The sequence below is a fragment of the Branchiostoma floridae genome, chromosome 2, assembly GCF_000003815.2.
Source record: "Branchiostoma floridae strain S238N-H82 chromosome 2, Bfl_VNyyK, whole genome shotgun sequence".
In the NCBI taxonomy this organism is placed as follows: Eukaryota; Metazoa; Chordata; class Leptocardii; order Amphioxiformes; family Branchiostomatidae; genus Branchiostoma; species Branchiostoma floridae.
The window spans coordinates 14764161-14781877 of NC_049980.1; the positions used below are offsets into that span (position 1 = coordinate 14764161).

The 17717-nt window shown below is 39.4% G+C and overlaps 2 protein-coding genes across 2 annotated transcripts; one reads left to right on the top strand and one right to left on the bottom strand.

Moving 5' to 3' along the window:
* Nucleotides 1–83: 83 nt before the first annotated feature.
* Nucleotides 84–4941, top strand: LOC118404025 (PITH domain-containing protein GA19395-like). Its single transcript, XM_035802952.1, has 7 exons — nucleotides 84–456; nucleotides 709–869; nucleotides 1137–1180; nucleotides 1707–1784; nucleotides 1915–2019; nucleotides 2300–2408; nucleotides 4149–4941. Exons 1-7 carry the CDS (start codon nucleotides 402–404, stop codon nucleotides 4248–4250), a joined length of 654 nt encoding a protein of 217 aa, XP_035658845.1. The 5' UTR covers nucleotides 84–401; the 3' UTR covers nucleotides 4251–4941.
* Nucleotides 4939–16069, bottom strand: LOC118404015 (E3 UFM1-protein ligase 1-like). The gene is made up of 19 exons (XM_035802942.1): nucleotides 15915–16069; nucleotides 14821–14966; nucleotides 14164–14192; nucleotides 13349–13446; nucleotides 13023–13137; nucleotides 12534–12664; nucleotides 12050–12108; nucleotides 11486–11632; nucleotides 10807–10982; nucleotides 10295–10471; nucleotides 9676–9814; nucleotides 9105–9277; nucleotides 8707–8786; nucleotides 8138–8304; nucleotides 7362–7492; nucleotides 7154–7234; nucleotides 6766–6851; nucleotides 6267–6478; nucleotides 4939–5514 (listed from the first exon to the last, which is right to left on the bottom strand). Exons 1-19 carry the CDS (start codon nucleotides 15992–15994, stop codon nucleotides 5360–5362), a joined length of 2382 nt encoding a protein of 793 aa, XP_035658835.1. The 5' UTR covers nucleotides 15995–16069; the 3' UTR covers nucleotides 4939–5359.
* Nucleotides 16070–17717: the final 1648 nt, after the last annotated feature.

The window sequence follows — 17717 nt, forward strand, 5'->3', positions numbered from 1 at the left end:
GGTTTCTCAATGCCATGTAAATGGTAAAAATTGGGCAAACGTTAACTGATGTGACCGCAGATGTCGCCCACAGTGATCATAAAAGTTGGGCTGAGCTAAGCGTCATATCCGTGATAAATGTGAATCCAGTTTAAGAGTGATTTGACCCCATTTGACCTTTGTGGTGCACGTTGTTGTGACTGACTACCAGACTTGCTTGCATTCTCAATTTCACTTGTTCAACCCTTCCGTTCAACTTGACTAGGTTTGCTCTTTTCCATACTATAACCCCCTTTAGGCCAGCTTCTGACTACGTCGCAGAGAGAGAGAGAGAGAGAGCTACGACGTAGTTTTTGTCGTCACAACGTAGTTTTTGTCCTAACAAAATATTGCAGAAGGAGGTCTGGTTGGACCGAGTCTGTATGGCGCACCACGGCCACGGTCACAGTCATGGCTGTGGCGGACACGGGCATGGAGGTGGGTGTTTACTTTCAATTCACTGCCTTTTCTCCTATCATGAATTGCTCCACATGCAATGATTGCAATTATTTCTTGTTGACAATAGACCCCCCTCCCCCCAAAAGGAATGTCGAGAACCGTGGCAACTTATAGTCGCTGCGACTGTAGCTGGAGTTATGAATATAAATTATGTATATAACGTTAATACATTGTATTAGAACCCCTACAATATTGGAAATCTTGATCATAACGTTACCAACCACCTTCCAGGTGATGACCATGACCATGACCATGATAGTCCAGAGATCGGTGTACAGTACAACCTGTACATGAAGATAGACAAGGACAGGGTGGAGTGTCTGAATGAAACAGTGGAGGGATCAGGGAAACAGGTCTTCAAACCATGGAATGAACGTTTGGACAAAAGCAAAGTATGTGCACGGAAGACTGTACTTTCTTCTTGCTTTTTACCTTTTTTTAAAGGTACACATGTCCCATCTCTACTGTGTGTTACACCCCTATTTTGTAACATCTATATATTCTGACACCCCCTAATGTCCCTCATCAATGTACATGTACAAATGTAGGTTGTACCCCTACCATGTACTAAAGTACTAGTAGTTTTGAGATGTTTTAAGGTATTATAAGGCAGTATATCTTTGTTACATATTATAACATGTTCCTATATTGTTTGACAGTATGTGGACAGTGATGCAGATGAAGAACTTCTTTTCAACATCCCGTAAGTTGGTCATCTCTAATTTTCACTTTGTAACTTAATGAGGACACCTTGAGGAAACTTTTGATATTGGAGGAGGTAATGCTACATGTAGGGCCTTGCTTGAAATGTCACCCTCTTTTCATCCCTGGTGCCTCCTCTTCTGCCGTACTTGTTTTGAAACTGTTCACTGACTCTGCACTCATGCCTGGTAGTGAGTTGGTTCACTGTTTGATTTAGGCAAAGAGCACAGTGAGTTGTAACAGTGACCTTGTGTTGTCTGCAAATTCTCCAACATTCGTTCTGGTTGAACCCTCACTTTACCTGTTAAGATATTCATCTACAATGTTGAAGGCTAGTAAAGATTTATACGATTTGAAATGAACATCTATTATCACGATTAGTTCCACCAAAAAATGTACTTGTATATTGAAGCCAAAAATCAAAGAAGTGTTCTCATTTTGGTGCTGTGCTCAACTACTACTGCTACAGTATGACCACTGTATACAGCATATACATGTAATTCCATCCCTGGTCTTTCCCCATGCAGGTTTACAGGCCTGGTGAAGTTGAAAGGAGTGATAATAATTGGTGGAGAGGATGAGTCACACCCTGATCGCATGAAACTGTGAGCATTTCATCAGTTCCTCATTATGTCTTTTGTTTCACTACAATTCATTTTTCTGTCTTTTGTGTAATTGTATCATTATAAGGGATCACCACAAGGCATGCTATTGATCCTGTTCTGTATTTGTTAGGTTTAAGAATCGTGATGCGATGACGTTTGATGATGTCCACGTGGAAGCAGACCAGGAGTTTGAGCTACAACCTGACCCAAATGGGGTGGTGGAGTATAACACCAAGTAGGCATTTGTATTCCATTTAAGGCATTCATTATGTTTATTAAGTGTACTTTAATATGCATTGTACATTTGAGGTGCTACCCATGAAAACTTCACAGCTCACTTAGATGAGTAACAGTTATTTGATTCTTAACCTTATATTTATATGAAGGTTCAAATGACCAAAAGGTTGCTGGCAAGTGTTATATACATGTGTACCATGTACAGAAATAATGGGCAACATTTTACTGTAATTTCTCAACCTTAACCTGTTCACCTCCATGTTGTGTTCTACCTTCAGGGTGGTGCGATTCTCTGGTGTCCACAACCTTTCTATCTACTTCCCTGGAAACTTTGGTGCTGACAACACAAGAGTATACTATATTGGCCTCCGTGGAGAGTATACAGAGGTACCCAAGTCCTTTTATAACTGTTTTGGCATGTTGAAGTTAACCAAGACATCCCTTATTCTTAAGACATAATTTCATTGGGTAGCAATAGAAGGTACAATTGTACAGAGATGAAGTGAAGCTGAGAATATGACTGTCACTAAGTTATTACAGACAGCCCATTAAGAAACAACACAAGTTAACAGGTTTGGCATTTGCATGTTTCCATTTAATTTTTTTTATTATTAATGCATATGCTGAGAACAAAATGCTTTTACCAGTTCAATTATACACATTAGGTTACATTTTTGTATGTACAAAATGTACATTGCTTTGATTTTCATTATGACCAGTATTTAAAGATAAAACTAGAGTTCCACGAACACATACCTTTGCCAAATAAACCAGGTTTGTTATGTAGAATGATGTCTGTAGACAAATGCGTTACTCATTTCATTTTCTTCATAATTATATGCTTGGAGTTGGTTTATAAAATTTCGGCATTGATTATGCAAATTAGATCCCAAGTTACAATTAATTGATATCAAATTGTATCAAGCATAACTTAAGCTATCAGCATACCAAAAATCATGATGATCCTTTGATCCATTCTTGACTTATTCTCTTTCAAAGTCTTTAAATACACCTCTTACTCTCTTCTCTCTTTCTCAGTTACATATGTGGCAACTTTGATGAAAGTACTATAATGGAATGCAGTGGATTTATAAACTTTTCCTCATCAATTATGCAAATTAGCTGTTAATTTGCATAATAAGTATCACATTATATAAGTCTTCACTTAGGCTATCTACATGCCAAAAATCATGACGATCCGTCAACACGTTCACATTTTCTCATTAATTATGCAAATGAGAGCATCATTTGCATGATAAATATGTATTGACATTTCTCTCTTTCTCAGCTACATATGTGACAAGTTTTAAAGTCCTATCATGGAACGTAGTGAATTTATAAAATATCCTCATTAATTATGCAAATTAGCTGTTTGATTTGCATAATTGGTATCTCATTATGTTTGTCTTCACTTACGCTACCTACATACCAAAAAACATGATGATCCGTCAACATCTTCATATTTTCTCATTAATTATGCAAATGAGGCCATCATTTGCATAATTGATATCTATCGACATTTCTCTCCTTCCCAGCTACATATGTGACAAGTTTGAAAGTCCTATCATGGAATGCAGTGGATTTATAAATTTTCCTCATTAATTATGAAAATTAGCTGTTGATTTGCATAATTAGTATACCATTATGTAAGTCATCACTCATTCTATCTACATACCAAAAATCATGACGATCCGTCAACACGTTGTAGAGTTACTCTCGTCCAAAGTTTGAAAGGAAATTGGCGCCTGCAGTTCCAAAAAAGCCGCTAGGGGGCCCAAACTCACAGCACTTACTCTCTGCCTCGAGGGCTATCTACCGCTCAAAAATCATGATCACAGCATGTCCAGAACAGGAGATATAAAAAATTGAGGTTCTGCTGCAGTACCTTAGCAAGCCGCTAGGGGGCCCATTATCGAACTTGACCTTCGTTTTCCTGACCCCTACCCACCTACCAAATATTATCGGGATTCATCCAAGACTTCTTGAGTTATGCTGTTAACACACACACACACAGACACACACACAGACTCACAAGCCCAAAACATAACCTTAGCCATTCTGGCAAAGGTAATAAGGCCCGTTTATTGAACAGATGCATTTACCAGCATGTAACTTCACTCCTTCCAGATGCAGAGACAGGAGGTGATGATTTGTAATTATGAGCTGGCGCCCAACCCTGCAGATCACAAGACTGATGTGTTCGACCCTGCCCAACATTCTGTGTATTAAGCCCATCATGCAATGCCGACCACAGCCCCCTGGTCTTTTCCAGACATGTTTGGGAGCTAGTCTTGAGCAAAGTCCCCTGTGGTTGGAAGTTGGACGGAAATGTTGCCTTCAAGTCTTTAAATGTCATCCAGGCTAGCCGACTATAATTCAGTTGGGAAAGTCATATTCTGCTTGGATGTGATTAGAACAGCGACTAGAATAGGATGGATATTCCAGGCTACTCCCACCCCAGCGCTGACCTTGGTTGGGGAGTGGTCGTAAGCACAGTCTTGGGAAGGTTCTAAATGTGTGATGGGCTTGCAATATACAGAAGCAGTCGTGCTACTTTATTTATCACTGTGTGATAGGTTTGGTCTCAAACAAGGGTTGTAGATTGAGATGTTGCTGTAAGTGTTGAAAACTTCAACATCAATATGTCTGAGAAATGTAGCTTTTTCAAGAAGTAGTAATGAACTGGTCAGAAACTATGGATCTCCAAAATTGCTTTTGTCCTTTCTACATGTCTGTCATTAAGGTAAGAATAGGTCCTGGAGTTACATTGTATGCCTTAAGCATCATGACAGATGCCATTGTAAGTGTAGAAATATTTATGTATGTTGCACTTTTCATCCATGTAAAGGATGTTTTCATTTCTTTATAATTCCATGAAATCTCTTGCATCCACAATAAATGAATTACCAGTTGAGCTAAAGATTTTCGAGATCTTGTTGAATCATTACAGATCCTCTCATGTCAAACCTGTTACATGGAATTAAATACAAGTAGTACAGAAACTTTCCAAAGTTTTCAATCAACAGGATATGCTTGAATAACAGCAACATTCAAAATGCTGCTATACTGTCACTAGCATGACAAGATGTGATTACCAAAGGAATGTAGTCTTATGATAGAAACAGATATGTAAATCTCTAAAACTGTCCATACATGTCCAACAATGATGTTTTGAATAAGTTTTCCAATTTCGCACACAAACATGCTGTTTATGACAGAACATGTATTATTGTCATCGATTTCTGTCTACAAGGTTTTCATTAAATGCAATATATCAAAACCTAGATTTCCTGGATGTGGTACAGTAGTTGGTGTGGGGAGGGTGAGTCCTGGTGTAGTTAGTCCTCCTGATCCACGGATGCCTTTTTTGGATTGAGTGCCATATCTTTGATGTCGGGAACAAGTTTGTGCAACGTCGTGGTTAGATTGTCCGCATCTTTGTCCCCATCTTCGCCTGCTTGCTGCTTGGCCTTCACACACTTAATTACCAGATCTGTGGGCAGTTGATAGAATTGATAGCACTCATGATCAAGACACTCAAAGGTTGCAACAGACTATTGTTCAGTTAAAGGTTAAAACTGCACATGCCAAACTGTGGCTTATACGTTCCTATTGTATATGCTTTTGTTTAATATGTCTCAGGGACCTTCAACTTTAACATGCAACTTGCTGCACATGGGCAGTTAAATCATGATATGGTTTATTGCTGTGTCTGTACCCTCTCCTTGGTGCTGAATGGTTATCATACTGCAACATGAACAGGACTTGTGGCTAAGACTTGAAAAACTGTTAGCTTTGGCTCTGTATTGTTGTCTAATCCCCTTGTGCTGACTCGCTATTTCATAAAACATGTATATTTTCATAGCAAGTTTGTCTGTGGTGCTAACTGGCCTTCACCATCAGAACACTGAATCTGAAGACCAAGTCTAAATCACATTTCTCTTTCCACTATAGGCTGCAACCACCGGGTAACCAACTATTTCCCAGATCACTCAATGAATTTCATAGGCAAACAAATTTTGTAACTATTCCTTGTTTCATTGTCGTTATAATAATAAAATGGCTTGCATCACATTCCAATTATAAAGTCAGGGTTTACACGAATCCAATTTTGGTTGTTGGCTCTATAGTCACTCAGTGATCACTGTCAAGTGAAAAGGGGGCCTTACCAGCATATGTGATATGATTGGAAAGAGGCCTTAACAACATTAACTGTGAGAGAAGAAAGATCACAGCACTCCTCACCCTGGAAGTCGACAAGTTTGGCATGTTGCTCCTTGGGCAGGTGCTGCTCCAGGTGGCTGATGATGAGCGGCACACACCTGCCAGGTGCATGGACCATGGCGTGTGACAGCTGCTGGAACATTAACAGCACAGCCAGGTGTAACACTGTGGCTGGCTCCTCCTCTCTGCCCAGTTCCTCACACAGGGACTGTCTGTGGTTAAACACCAGCTGTCTGTAAGGGAGGTAGACATGTGTCATACAAAAAATCATCCCACATTGATGAAGATTAGTATTCCAGGTAGTAAGAAACAACAAGATAGCAGCTACTCAAGCAACTGGATAGATTTGTAAATGGTCAGAAGCAAATTTTTTGTTAGAAACTTTAAATATTTCAATCTAGAGTACCTCAGAGCAACATCTTTGAAGTCTTGTCTAGTTCCTTTTCTTAAGCTTAAGCAAAATTATGCGAATTACTACTGTGCCGTTAATCCTGATACATGGCATCTGTTATACTTTTACCTTTCTTTTTTCTTGTCAGCTTTCTTCAGCATCACCTGCATTTCCCCTGCCACAGTCTCCAGGGCTGACAGGAAGTCATCCACTTCCTTTACAGAGAGATATGCAATACTTATTGTACATGAACATTGCATACCCATGAGTGGATTCATTTTTCAGTAACTGACGTCTTTCACACTAATCATCCCCAAGCCCCTATACACAAAGATCTTGTTTAGAACTTTTTTTCAGCCTGTCACCTAGGCTGTCTTTTCTGATATAGCTTCCCCAGTGGCTCAATGCTTGATGACACAAGTAAGCATGGATGACAGGCTGAATAAAAGTTCTAAACTGGACCTATGTGGTCCCAATTGTCTCCCAAGGAACTGTCCAATACAGAGCCCTGTCTTACCTTTCCTGCCAGTGATGTGTGGAGCTTGGTCATTGGTTCTTTAATGTGCTCAGGTAGATTGGAGATAAGTTTAAAGCGCATCTGTGGACAAAGAACAAACAATTTGAAAATAAATAAAACTCAAATGCAAGTGGAGGGTGACAAAAATTAAGGAATGAGTGCCAATGGAATAGAAATTAGAAAATACTCATAGGCTGTAACTTCTCACCTCTATGGTTATGGCTTTAGGGTCATTCACTGACATCATCTGCTCTGAGGCCACAAAATTGAGCAGAATGTTTGTGACATCTGTGCACAGGGTCTTCAGGAGATGTTTGGCCAGCTGACTCTGAGCCTCTTCTACAATATACAAAAATTTTGCAACATTACTTCATGTGGAGTGTTTTCATAGGAGCAGTAGACAAAGAAAAAGTGGAACAGCAACTCTGAGATGTCCAAAAAATGTTCTAATAGTACTTGCAATGCAAAGGATCAGGGGAGGGTCAAGCTCAATCACAATTTACATTTATTTCCACTGATCAAAATATACTTAGGGCAGAAGAATTTTGAGCATTTCTGCATGAATAATGTACAATGTGTTATTCAAACTGAAAACAGCACAAACATGTCTTGAATGTACTACATTGCAGCAGGTATGAAAAAATGGGCATTGTTACTAGTAATATAAAAAGTAACATTAGTGTATCTGTACCCTTGTAAGGTACATGTAAATGTTAAGGTAAAGGTACATTGTAAAGTTCCTATGGCTTTTGAGATCCTAGGGTACTGTGTCTTGGGTACGGTATAGGAAGATAGAGGCAATCCTTTTCCTTCCATCACCTTTTACCTCCTCAACTGAAGTGACAGAGACCCATTTACACCTGGGTGGAGTGAGGAAAGTTGTGAAAAGTATCTTTCCCGATTACACATCTAGCATGGAATAGAACCTCGATTTCATGTCTGCTAGCCTTGCCATTCAACATCATCTTGTATCCGTGTACTAACCTTCAAAGAGCTTCAGGCCCTTCTCGAACAGTTTGATGTTCGTCCAGAGACCAGTAACCTTCTCCTGCAGATCTCTGTGTGTCTCCTTCCTGGAGGCTCCACTACCACCACCAGTGGAGGCCAGGAACACTGACTTAGCCACCTCCTGGTAACTTTTAGTCAAGGGTCTGTGGTAAAAAGAAATGGACAAAAAATGTACTCGACCATAGCCAGTATCACTGTAGTCGTGTACTTTGGTGTGACACACCAGCTTCATAAGCATGCTGTGCTGCAACAGCTGGTTATTTTACACTGAACGACCCATCACATCTAACTTTTGACAACAAACTGCAAACAATAATAATTATAGATATCTAGTGAGGATGTCCCTAGCAACATGCAGCAAGGGAAGAAAAAGTCCTGTGAAGTTCACAGAACAATTTTTCTTAAAAACTAGATCAAGTTTTGAAAAATTATCCCACATTGATGTCTCTTGTATATATAATCTTGCTACTTTTTGGCAGATAGTCCCTTACTTTCATATCTCCTAGTTCTGAGTTTAAAGACAAAAAATTACCTGTGAATCTTACCTGTGAAGGTCCTCTGCTAGTTCTGTGACAAACCCATCATCACAGTCAGGGAGGTTTTTACGTAGTACTTCCTCTATTTCCTGAATAAGCATAACATAAGATGACATGTTAACCTTTGATTTACAACACTGCACAGCTGACAAGAGAATTGTGTCTGAATTACATTGTTCTCTGCATAGCAATACTCTACAATTGCACACGGCCAGTCCCCTAGGACACAGTTTTGACCACTTTCTACCAAATGGTGTTGTTCAAATCCAATCCATAACTGAGAACACCTTGGTACCTTGAGATGATTTCAGGCCGAAAGGATTTTAATTGGGGTAATGTTGGAAGGCTGGTATGGGTCATACAACATTGCACACCCTAATCTCATCAGTAACTCTCATACTTCCTACCTCTATAGTCATGAAAGGGAGCTCCTGCTTCCTACTGTGTCCACCAGATGAAGAGGACTTAGCTGCTGCCTCCTCTTCCTCCGCCTCCCTTCTCTTCTGTTTCTTACTCTTCCCTTTGGTTTTCACTTCTCTGGAACCATACCCAGAACCTCCACCTGTACTGGTCTTTCCCTCTGGAACACATCAATTTTAGTCAATCACTTTTGCCAAGAAGGTTATTTTTTGTCTGGGTATGTGTGTGTTGTTTGCAGATAACTTTAGAATCCATGGATTGATCTTTATAATTTTTGGTGAAATAAAAGGTTAAACTCAGGTAAGGGTGTCTTTCCAGCTTTTACAGTATTGTAGTAGAACTTCCAGTATTGGTTTTTGACATACATTGTAAATTGGTAAAAAAAGTCATGCTTGTAGATGTAGTCAAACAGCATATTTTGTACTAATATTTCAGACTACTTTAGTTTCTGAGGATTACACCTACTGTGAACATGATTAACACTGTAACTTATAATCCTTGTGTCTATAACTATGAACATAAATTATCAATTATTAACTTGAGCTTGTAAAATCTCACCACCAGCTTTTTTCCTCCTATCATCTCTCTTGCCTCCTTTCCCTCCTGTGCCATCATCTGCTGGTGGCAGGTCTGATGCTACAGGGGGTTTCCTACTGCTTTCCTCCACAAATATCAGCATGGTAGATGACTTAGAGTCCTGGTAGTGGAAGACAAATAAAGATCACATATACCTCCTCCTTATAAGTTTTAATTCTGTCTACAAGGGATCAACTTTGGACTTTGGCCAAAGCAAACTTTCCATCCTGTCAGTCTCTGGCTACACAACCTTCCGCCTCACATCCTGTCACTCTACAGTATTCAAATAACAACAGACACAAACCTTGACAAACAAACACATAGACCATAAAGAATATCTCCATTTTCACAAAGGTAATAGAGTATAATAAACAATTTTACAAAAAACGTCATCATTAGGAAATAGGAAGGGCATTTTAAAGGAATTATAAAATGTGTTGCACAAATGGTTTCATTTGTTTGAATGATAATACATTTTCTAGGGTCAGCAGGTTTTTGCTAACATTGTTTAGGTAATCAGAAACACAACATTTTTTCCTGGTCCTAAGAGCAGAAATGCATCAATCTGAAATGTGTCTGAAATGTGTGTGAATAATAATACCTTTTCAGCTTTCTGCTTCATGAGTTCATCAAAGTAGCCCTTACAGGTGAGGATGAACTTGTCACTAGCCACCACACTGCCCTGGAACACCCTGTGTGAGCCCATCCCTCGGCCTTTCAGCACCTGCTGCAGCAGCTGGGTGCAGTCTACAGCATTGAAGGACGGTGGCAACAACGTCTACATGCATACAAACGTAAGGGGAAAATGACTCATTGTATCGATAGCCATGGTTTCAAAATGGTTATCAAGGAATGTGTTTGTATAATATAGGAGTCATATGTATGCAATCTTCCCAAACATTACAAACAAAACATGACATGTTGCACATTATATTCAAAAACTTTTCATATGGATCACTGTATTATGCTACCAGGTATGTTCAATCAAGTATCTCTTTTACATCAAATTTGTAAAATATAGTCAAACCCATATGTTAAATCTACTAAGCACCTCTACATAAGGACCACCTGGCATTTATGTTTTATAACATAAAACATTGAAAGCGAGGTTACCTGCACATCTACCCATGTGGCTGAAGTGACAGCCTCCTCTATGCTTGCCTCCACCTGACTCAGTAAGGATGGACCCACACAGCAGCTGGGCAGGAACACCAGAGATGCAGACTTGAACCGCCTCTTCACATAGGGCTGGGGGTCCGAGATGCCTAGTCTTCTAACAGTGTCCCACTCTGCACATGAGGATGAGTGTGATGTGTGATAATCAGGTAATAAACAATATGCTGTATTTTGTCGGTGCAGGTTAGACATACAGGTACTAGATATCCAATACAACAGCTTTTCCAGCAACTGTGTGGATAGATTTGTAAGCAGTCAGATGTTTCAGATAGGATCTGCTGTCTTTAGTCTGTGACTGACTAACTTCAATTTATCCAGTAACATTGCTTGAATAATGGTTATCTTGCATATACTGTGTTTCCTTTCAGACTATAGATGGACAGGATTTTGAGGTGAGGATTGGGGAAAATATTGTATTAGAAAGGTGTAGCAATGAAAGAATAATAATCTGGATATTATACTTAATAATTATCATTGCGCACTACTTACACATTTGTGCAACTGAAAACTGGACTTGGAAACTTTTTATTTCAAGAAACTTCTAAAAATCATTGCTTTCAGAATTCAAAACAAACTATGGTGGTCCAAATCTTGTGTAAAAAGATAGCTTGCTTACCCAAGTAGCCATTTTGTGAGTAGAAGTTGTCCACCCACTTCATCTGTGTTTTGTTGTAGATGTCAGGGACGTACAAGGCCTTGTCCTGGCGACCTCCTGTAATACTGCCCGCCAGCTGCCCATCGTTTACTAGCTTCTCCAGCACAGCTGTAAGCAGTTATATCACCAAAAGAAGATCAAAGTTGAAAAGATTAAAACAAATATTGAATCTATCCAAGTATCTTATTAGTATTGCAGGGTAACAAGTACTTTTGGTCTGAAGATGAATGGAAGTAGATCCCAGTCTGTATATTGTATGTTTAGACAGGTGGTATTCCAGACTTTAATTTGCTAGGATACTTAAGATGAAATAACCCATGGTGTCAATGCTTACAAATGACGCATGAGATAAAAACGAGGTAATTTCTTTTCAAACAACATGTTATTTCAAAAGTGTAGATACAACCACCTTCGTGATTCTATTTTGTTCTTATTGACGTATGTAGTAGGGATTTTAGTTTTACTCCTTCTTTGACAATTGGTGCAAGGCAAATACAATTTAGAAGCAAAAGGAATTGAGCTTACTGTAGAAAAGCTTCTCTGCAAACCCGTACTTGTTCATAATGCTTCCCACAGGGGTTGGCCTAGATGTGCAAAGAAATGTTAAACTTAGAGATTTAAAGTGCAACAGATAAACCTTTCAACAAGATATATCTTAGCTATAGTCAATAAATATTTGAAAAAAGTTTAGAACATTTTACATTTCAATGTATATGCTTCATGTTTATTGATTATCATTTAAGATTTAAAGTCACTTTAACTTAGTGCAACAGATAAACCTTTCAGCAAGATATATCTTAACTATGGTCAACAAATATTTGAAAAAGTTTAGAACATTTTACATTTTACAAACTTTTCATCATGTTGCTTTGCTTTCCAAATTCTTCATACAACATTACACATGCAGAAATTTGAATTACCTGAAACAACCAACCTCTGCTTGGAGAGTGTTACAAAAGAGTTTTTTTAATACTTTTACTAATAAAAGACTGAATCATGTATAACTTACCTTGTAATAGCACTAAATATGCCCCTTATCTGAGCGGTGTGCATCTTGACAAATGTATCAGTGAAGATGACACCCTTGTCATATGGGTCACTCTGTCCCTGGATGATGGTTCCAAGTCTCTCTAATATAGCCTGGAAATGAGGATGACACAGTCACATTTTTAATTTAATAATCAGTCTTTACACCAACTTTATACCAGACTTCATTACTTTTAGCTCATCATCATTTGACAATGGCTCAAATTCTTTAATAAGATATTCCAATGTCATGGGGTTATGATAAAATGGGCAAATCCGAGCCTGAATGACTCTTGTCCGATATACACATCTGAATGTCACATATAGCAGAAGAGATACCAATTCGGCAATGCTTAATGAAAATAACTGGACACTCCAGCATTTACACATCAAACCTTTGGCCTACTACATTTTTCTATCTCATGGCTTCATACTTTACAAGCAAGAAGAGAGATACCAGAAAAGTAGTTACCTCCATCAGGAAGTCACTGGGCAGGTCGTACTGTTTGGTCAGCTGACCTATGGTGACCTGGCCATTCTCCTGCAGCAGGTCATTGACCTCCTCTGCTAAGCTGTCCAGGTATGTCCTACAAGATGGAGGGAGTCGGAAACATAAGCTTGCAATATCATTTAAGTTGTACAAGTATGATTGAAAGACAGCAAAGCACACCAATCATTTAAGTTTCTTCTTTATATACAAAATTTGTTAAGCAATCTATCAAACTTATTGTTGCTTAATGATTGCAGCTTTTAGAGGCAAGCGGGTATAACTAGACATGTCTATATATAGCCAGTGACCTGTCAATCAGCTGTCCTAGTACCAGCTCCACATCCTTGTCAGTCCTGACAACCTCGGCAGCTTTGTTCTCAATGTGGCTCAGGTCAATGTTGATGAGCTGTACAGATACATATACAAACACACCAGCAGAGTCAGTTTAAAACTTAGCCCCTATGTAAGTCAGAGATGTGTTACAATAAGCCTGGTTCCAGATGTACATGTAATAGTCAAATTTGAAGCCCCCTGAGACATTGATAAATACATTAGACCAGGGTTGTAGCCAGCCAGAAATCATTTTCCATCCCCTCCATTTTGAATGGCATTGAATGAAGTTGCTCACAGAGGACGAAATGGGCAAAATTTTTCCGTCCCCAGCTGCAAAATTCCGTCAAAGGACGGAAGGACAGGTGCTTGCTGCCTACAACCCTGCATTAGACACCTTAGGCATGTTACACACAATGTATCTCCCTGCACATACACAGCTGGAACTGTTCCAGAGGTTATAGGGAAGCATCTTGCAATTGGAACCATAAATAGGTCTATTATCGTCTAAAAGCAATTCCATATAGCACCCGCCAGAGAACCTAGTATAATGTTGCTCTTGTTAAAAAAATCATTCATCATGTTCATTATATTCCTTTAAATTTAGCTTTAGCACACTCTCAGCCACTTCCTGTTCATACTAAAGAATAGATTAATAAAAACTAAAATAGCTACAAACTACATGGAGGCTATAAATCTAATAAAAAATATGCCTCTTCCAGGTACTCTTTATATATCAGTATTTATGTATCTTGGTGATAAGTTTTTTCTTAGTTAATGTAAAAGAACTGACCTGTTGTAGCTCCACAAGGTTGACTCTACCTGAACATTGGGAAAGGTAAGATCCAGATTTTAATGTTCTATCACAAAAGACAAATACTTGGAGAAAAGTACTAGTATGGACAGTCTGATCATGTGGATCCTAATCTGACACTGCAGCTGTATTCTGTCATTTGGATAAATTTTTAGTACAGTATCCTACTTACTCCCACACATGGAATAGAAGCCCCAGTAAACTATAGCTAGATATAGGATGATACCTAGGCAACTTTTTTCTTCATTATCCTCCAACAGGCAAAATGGTATGACATACAGAAAAAATGCTTAAAATGGAACAACCCTATGTTCTGACAAACACATTCCTACATTCTAATCCCTTGGAATATATGGGGGGTGTTGGAACACATAAGAGGTGTGTTAGAACATTATATTATATTAAAGGGGTGCCAAAACTTGTAATCTTTGATTTAAAACAATGAACATAAAATTGTGTTCAGCATGTAGACTTACTTTGAGGCAGTCTCTTAGGGTTTATAGCTAAATGTCCAAAGGTCAGGTCAGGTCATTTAATGTGGCCAGCTTCTGCCACATTGCATGCCTTCAAAGGTGTGCACTATTGAAGGACATTTATACCAGCCATATAGGTCATATGGATTATACAGCTACTGACCTCCATGGAGGTACAGCTCATCCTTGATCTCCTTGATGACCTGCTGAGGTGTGAGGTACTCCCGTCCATCTGTGGTGTACACCACCTCCAGCAGGCGGGACTCCACCAGAACATTCACTATCTCTATCAGGTTACGCTCAGACAGTCTGCAATACAAAAACGGTTATCAGGACTCGAATCCCCAGCAGGCTCCACTGCCCGCCCCAATGTTCTGTCTTAAATAGGGAAAGGCACTTTGTCATATGTCAGTTTTGTGCCTATTTCCTCACTCCACTCTTGTGACAGTGAGTACCTAGCTTCAGTCCAGGACATTCTTTTGGTTGGAATGTAAAGCCATAGTGTTGTTGAGGAGAGCACATTTACGAACTCCAAAAAAAAAGTAATGGTCCATCCCCATGTGAGTGGACTAAACCTATGTCCATCTGGTCTTACTGAAACGTTTAGGGTGTTTGGTATCTAAGTCCTATATTAACTTATCAGGAACTCAGCCAAACAGTTACATTACAAATGCAGCTTATACTTACTGTACTGTACTGTACTGTACAATATAAGCCTAAAGATGGTTTACCAGTTGTGCAGAACAAGCAAACAAACAAACAAGGAGGTTAAAAATCAAGATTGATTTTTAAACTCTTTGAAACAGACAAACAAACAAAAACAGGTTACGTGATACTTTTACATCATAGCATAATAACTTCAATGTACATGTTGACTTTCCATACAAGAGGGGTAAGTACTAACTAGACTAGTCTAGAGGTTGTTAACGTTAACGTTAGCACCATCTTGTTTTTAAGGGGCGGGGTTAAAAAATTAATTTGAGGGTTCTTCATTGTCACAAAGTTCCGGAGCTATTTTTCTCCAAAGGTTTATCTATTCGGATACATACTCTACCCGTATAGTGATATAAAATACAGACAGTGAGTCCTAAAAGTCTACCATATGTCGTTTGGACACCATGAAAAAAACTTTGTATAACAGCTGACTCGTGCATAATTTTACTGGTCTGTGGAACTTTGGACGGTAGGAACATTTGCTCACAAGTCTTCCAAAGTAAGCATAAGACTTATCAGTATAACATAGTACGGTTTCAGTACCTTTGTGCGGAGCTGCTGAGCTGGGCGCGCTGAAAATCTGCTGCCAAACGTTTCACTTCTTCCCAGTCGGCGGCCGCCATCTTGGAACGTACACATGGAGGAAGAAACCACTGCGTTTCAGGGGTGAAAGGTCCTCTATTTTTTTTGTGCAAGAACGAAGAAAGGTCAATGACCCCTGAGGATTTATCATTGAGGTGGATAGCTAACATGGCTAAAGTAGGGAGCGCGCCTGTTTGCACCAAATCTTAAGCTCTTTGCCAATGAAATTCTAGTGAGACAAATACTTTGCATTTTTTGTTTGAATTCTAAAACTGGCGTAAAAGAATAAGATGGACGCCAAATTGTCGCGGATTTGTGGCATATCAGGAAAATGCCGCAAATTAGCGCAATTTTGTTATATCTTATTCAAATTATGCTTATCGGTTGCGAAAAGGATCACCAGTGAACATTATTTCGTCACTGTATCTTTTTGATGCAATGCAAGTTGGGTCATTTTAATCAGTATATAGTATAATCAGTATTGGAAATCGCAGTAGTGTTGTGAAGTTCTGCGGCAACACTACTGCGATTTCCAATACTGCTGGCGCCTGCTCATCTAGACTTCACTAGTGCCGTAATCAGTACACGTCACACATCAGCGTGACCACGAGGGGAAATTGGCACACTATAACTCGATAAGCTGGAAGGATTTTGGCGCAATTCGGCGCGATCCAGTATTAGAAACACTAGTAGGTGTTTTGTCCTGGGCACAGAACCACTTTAACAGTGCTTTCAGAGAATTGTTTGTCGTGAATAGCTAGGAGCTGTTTAGACATTGATATCAACATTTGGGCCTCGAACTCGAGCTCATAACAGATATCAAGTCATTTGTTCTGCGCTGGCGCTCTTGACCTTCCAGTTGAAAAATCTTCAAGTCTCTTTATCCAGTTAGCTTGAATACATCACGCTTCCAGCAGCCCTTCCAGGCAACTGGATATAGAAGGAGGCTTAAATATGTGCTGACATCGAGAATATTGTGTAACCAAGGTGTATTCATGTATGCTTTCATCATTTAAATTCTAGCTAGTACTGATTCTAGTTTTATTGGAGGCCGGCTTATTATCTTTCTTATAACTCAGGGCCTTGATTAAAGCGCTTCAGGCGTAATCTTCTCTCAGATCTACCGGTGACAATATGTTTTGATATTGTTTTAGCTCATGGATACTGGCTTGCCACATGTTGATCTGCCTTGAGATAAAGTTTGAAGAGAATGCTGCAGCACATGTAACTGTGTAATTGGACTAACCTCGGAGTGACCCAGCCAGTCACCGGCATTGACCTGACGGCAAACGTGGAGAACGAGTATTTTCCAATATACCTTCTTCCGGGTAGTAATTGGGCACTTTTATATACCATATTTGCCCCGGGGGCTAGCCATGACTTTTTCAGGCATACAATATACACACCGGCGGCGTAAATGTTGTTAATAAGCTGGATGATGTCGGCGGGCTGGATCGTAAAGGGTAAGCCTTGAAAGGAACCGGCCTTCAGAGGCTGGTCCCAAGAGTAACCAATATTGGATCCGTAGTTCACCTCCGTAACCTCAGAAATAATGACGAGTTTGAGTTTTATGCATTCAAGAAAACTTACAATACATATGTATCAGCAATTTTCAAGTTGGCAGCTTTCCAGGCTAGACGTCGTGTCTTTGGGCAATTTGCAGGGCTTCCTTACTCCACCTTGGCGTAAATTGAGTATCTGACTTCTGTTAACGTTGATGATGTCAAAGGCCCTGGAAGAAGAGACCCGTCTTCCAGCATTGAT

Bases quoted from the DNA above. Each gene is read 5' to 3' on its own strand.
- LOC118404025 (XM_035802952.1), top strand. From the start codon at position 402: ATGGCGCACCACGGCCACGGTCACAGTCATGGCTGTGGCGGACACGGG. The intron at 1,181-1,706 runs GTAAGTTGGTCA...TTCCCCATGCAG, and splicing joins GAACTTCTTTTCAACATCCC to GTTTACAGGCCTGGTGAAGT. The intron at 2,409-4,148 runs GTACCCAAGTCC...CACTCCTTCCAG, and splicing joins TCCGTGGAGAGTATACAGAG to ATGCAGAGACAGGAGGTGAT.
- LOC118404015 (XM_035802942.1), bottom strand. From the start codon at position 15,994: ATGGCGGCCGCCGACTGGGAAGAAGTGAAACGTTTGGCAGCAGATTTT. The intron at 9,815-10,294 runs GTATTATTATTC...TTCCACTACCAG, and splicing joins TGAAGCAGAAAGCTGAAAAG to GACTCTAAGTCATCTACCAT. The intron at 5,515-6,266 runs GTGAGGAGTGCT...AACTGCCCACAG, and splicing joins CAAACTTGTCGACTTCCAGG to ATCTGGTAATTAAGTGTGTG.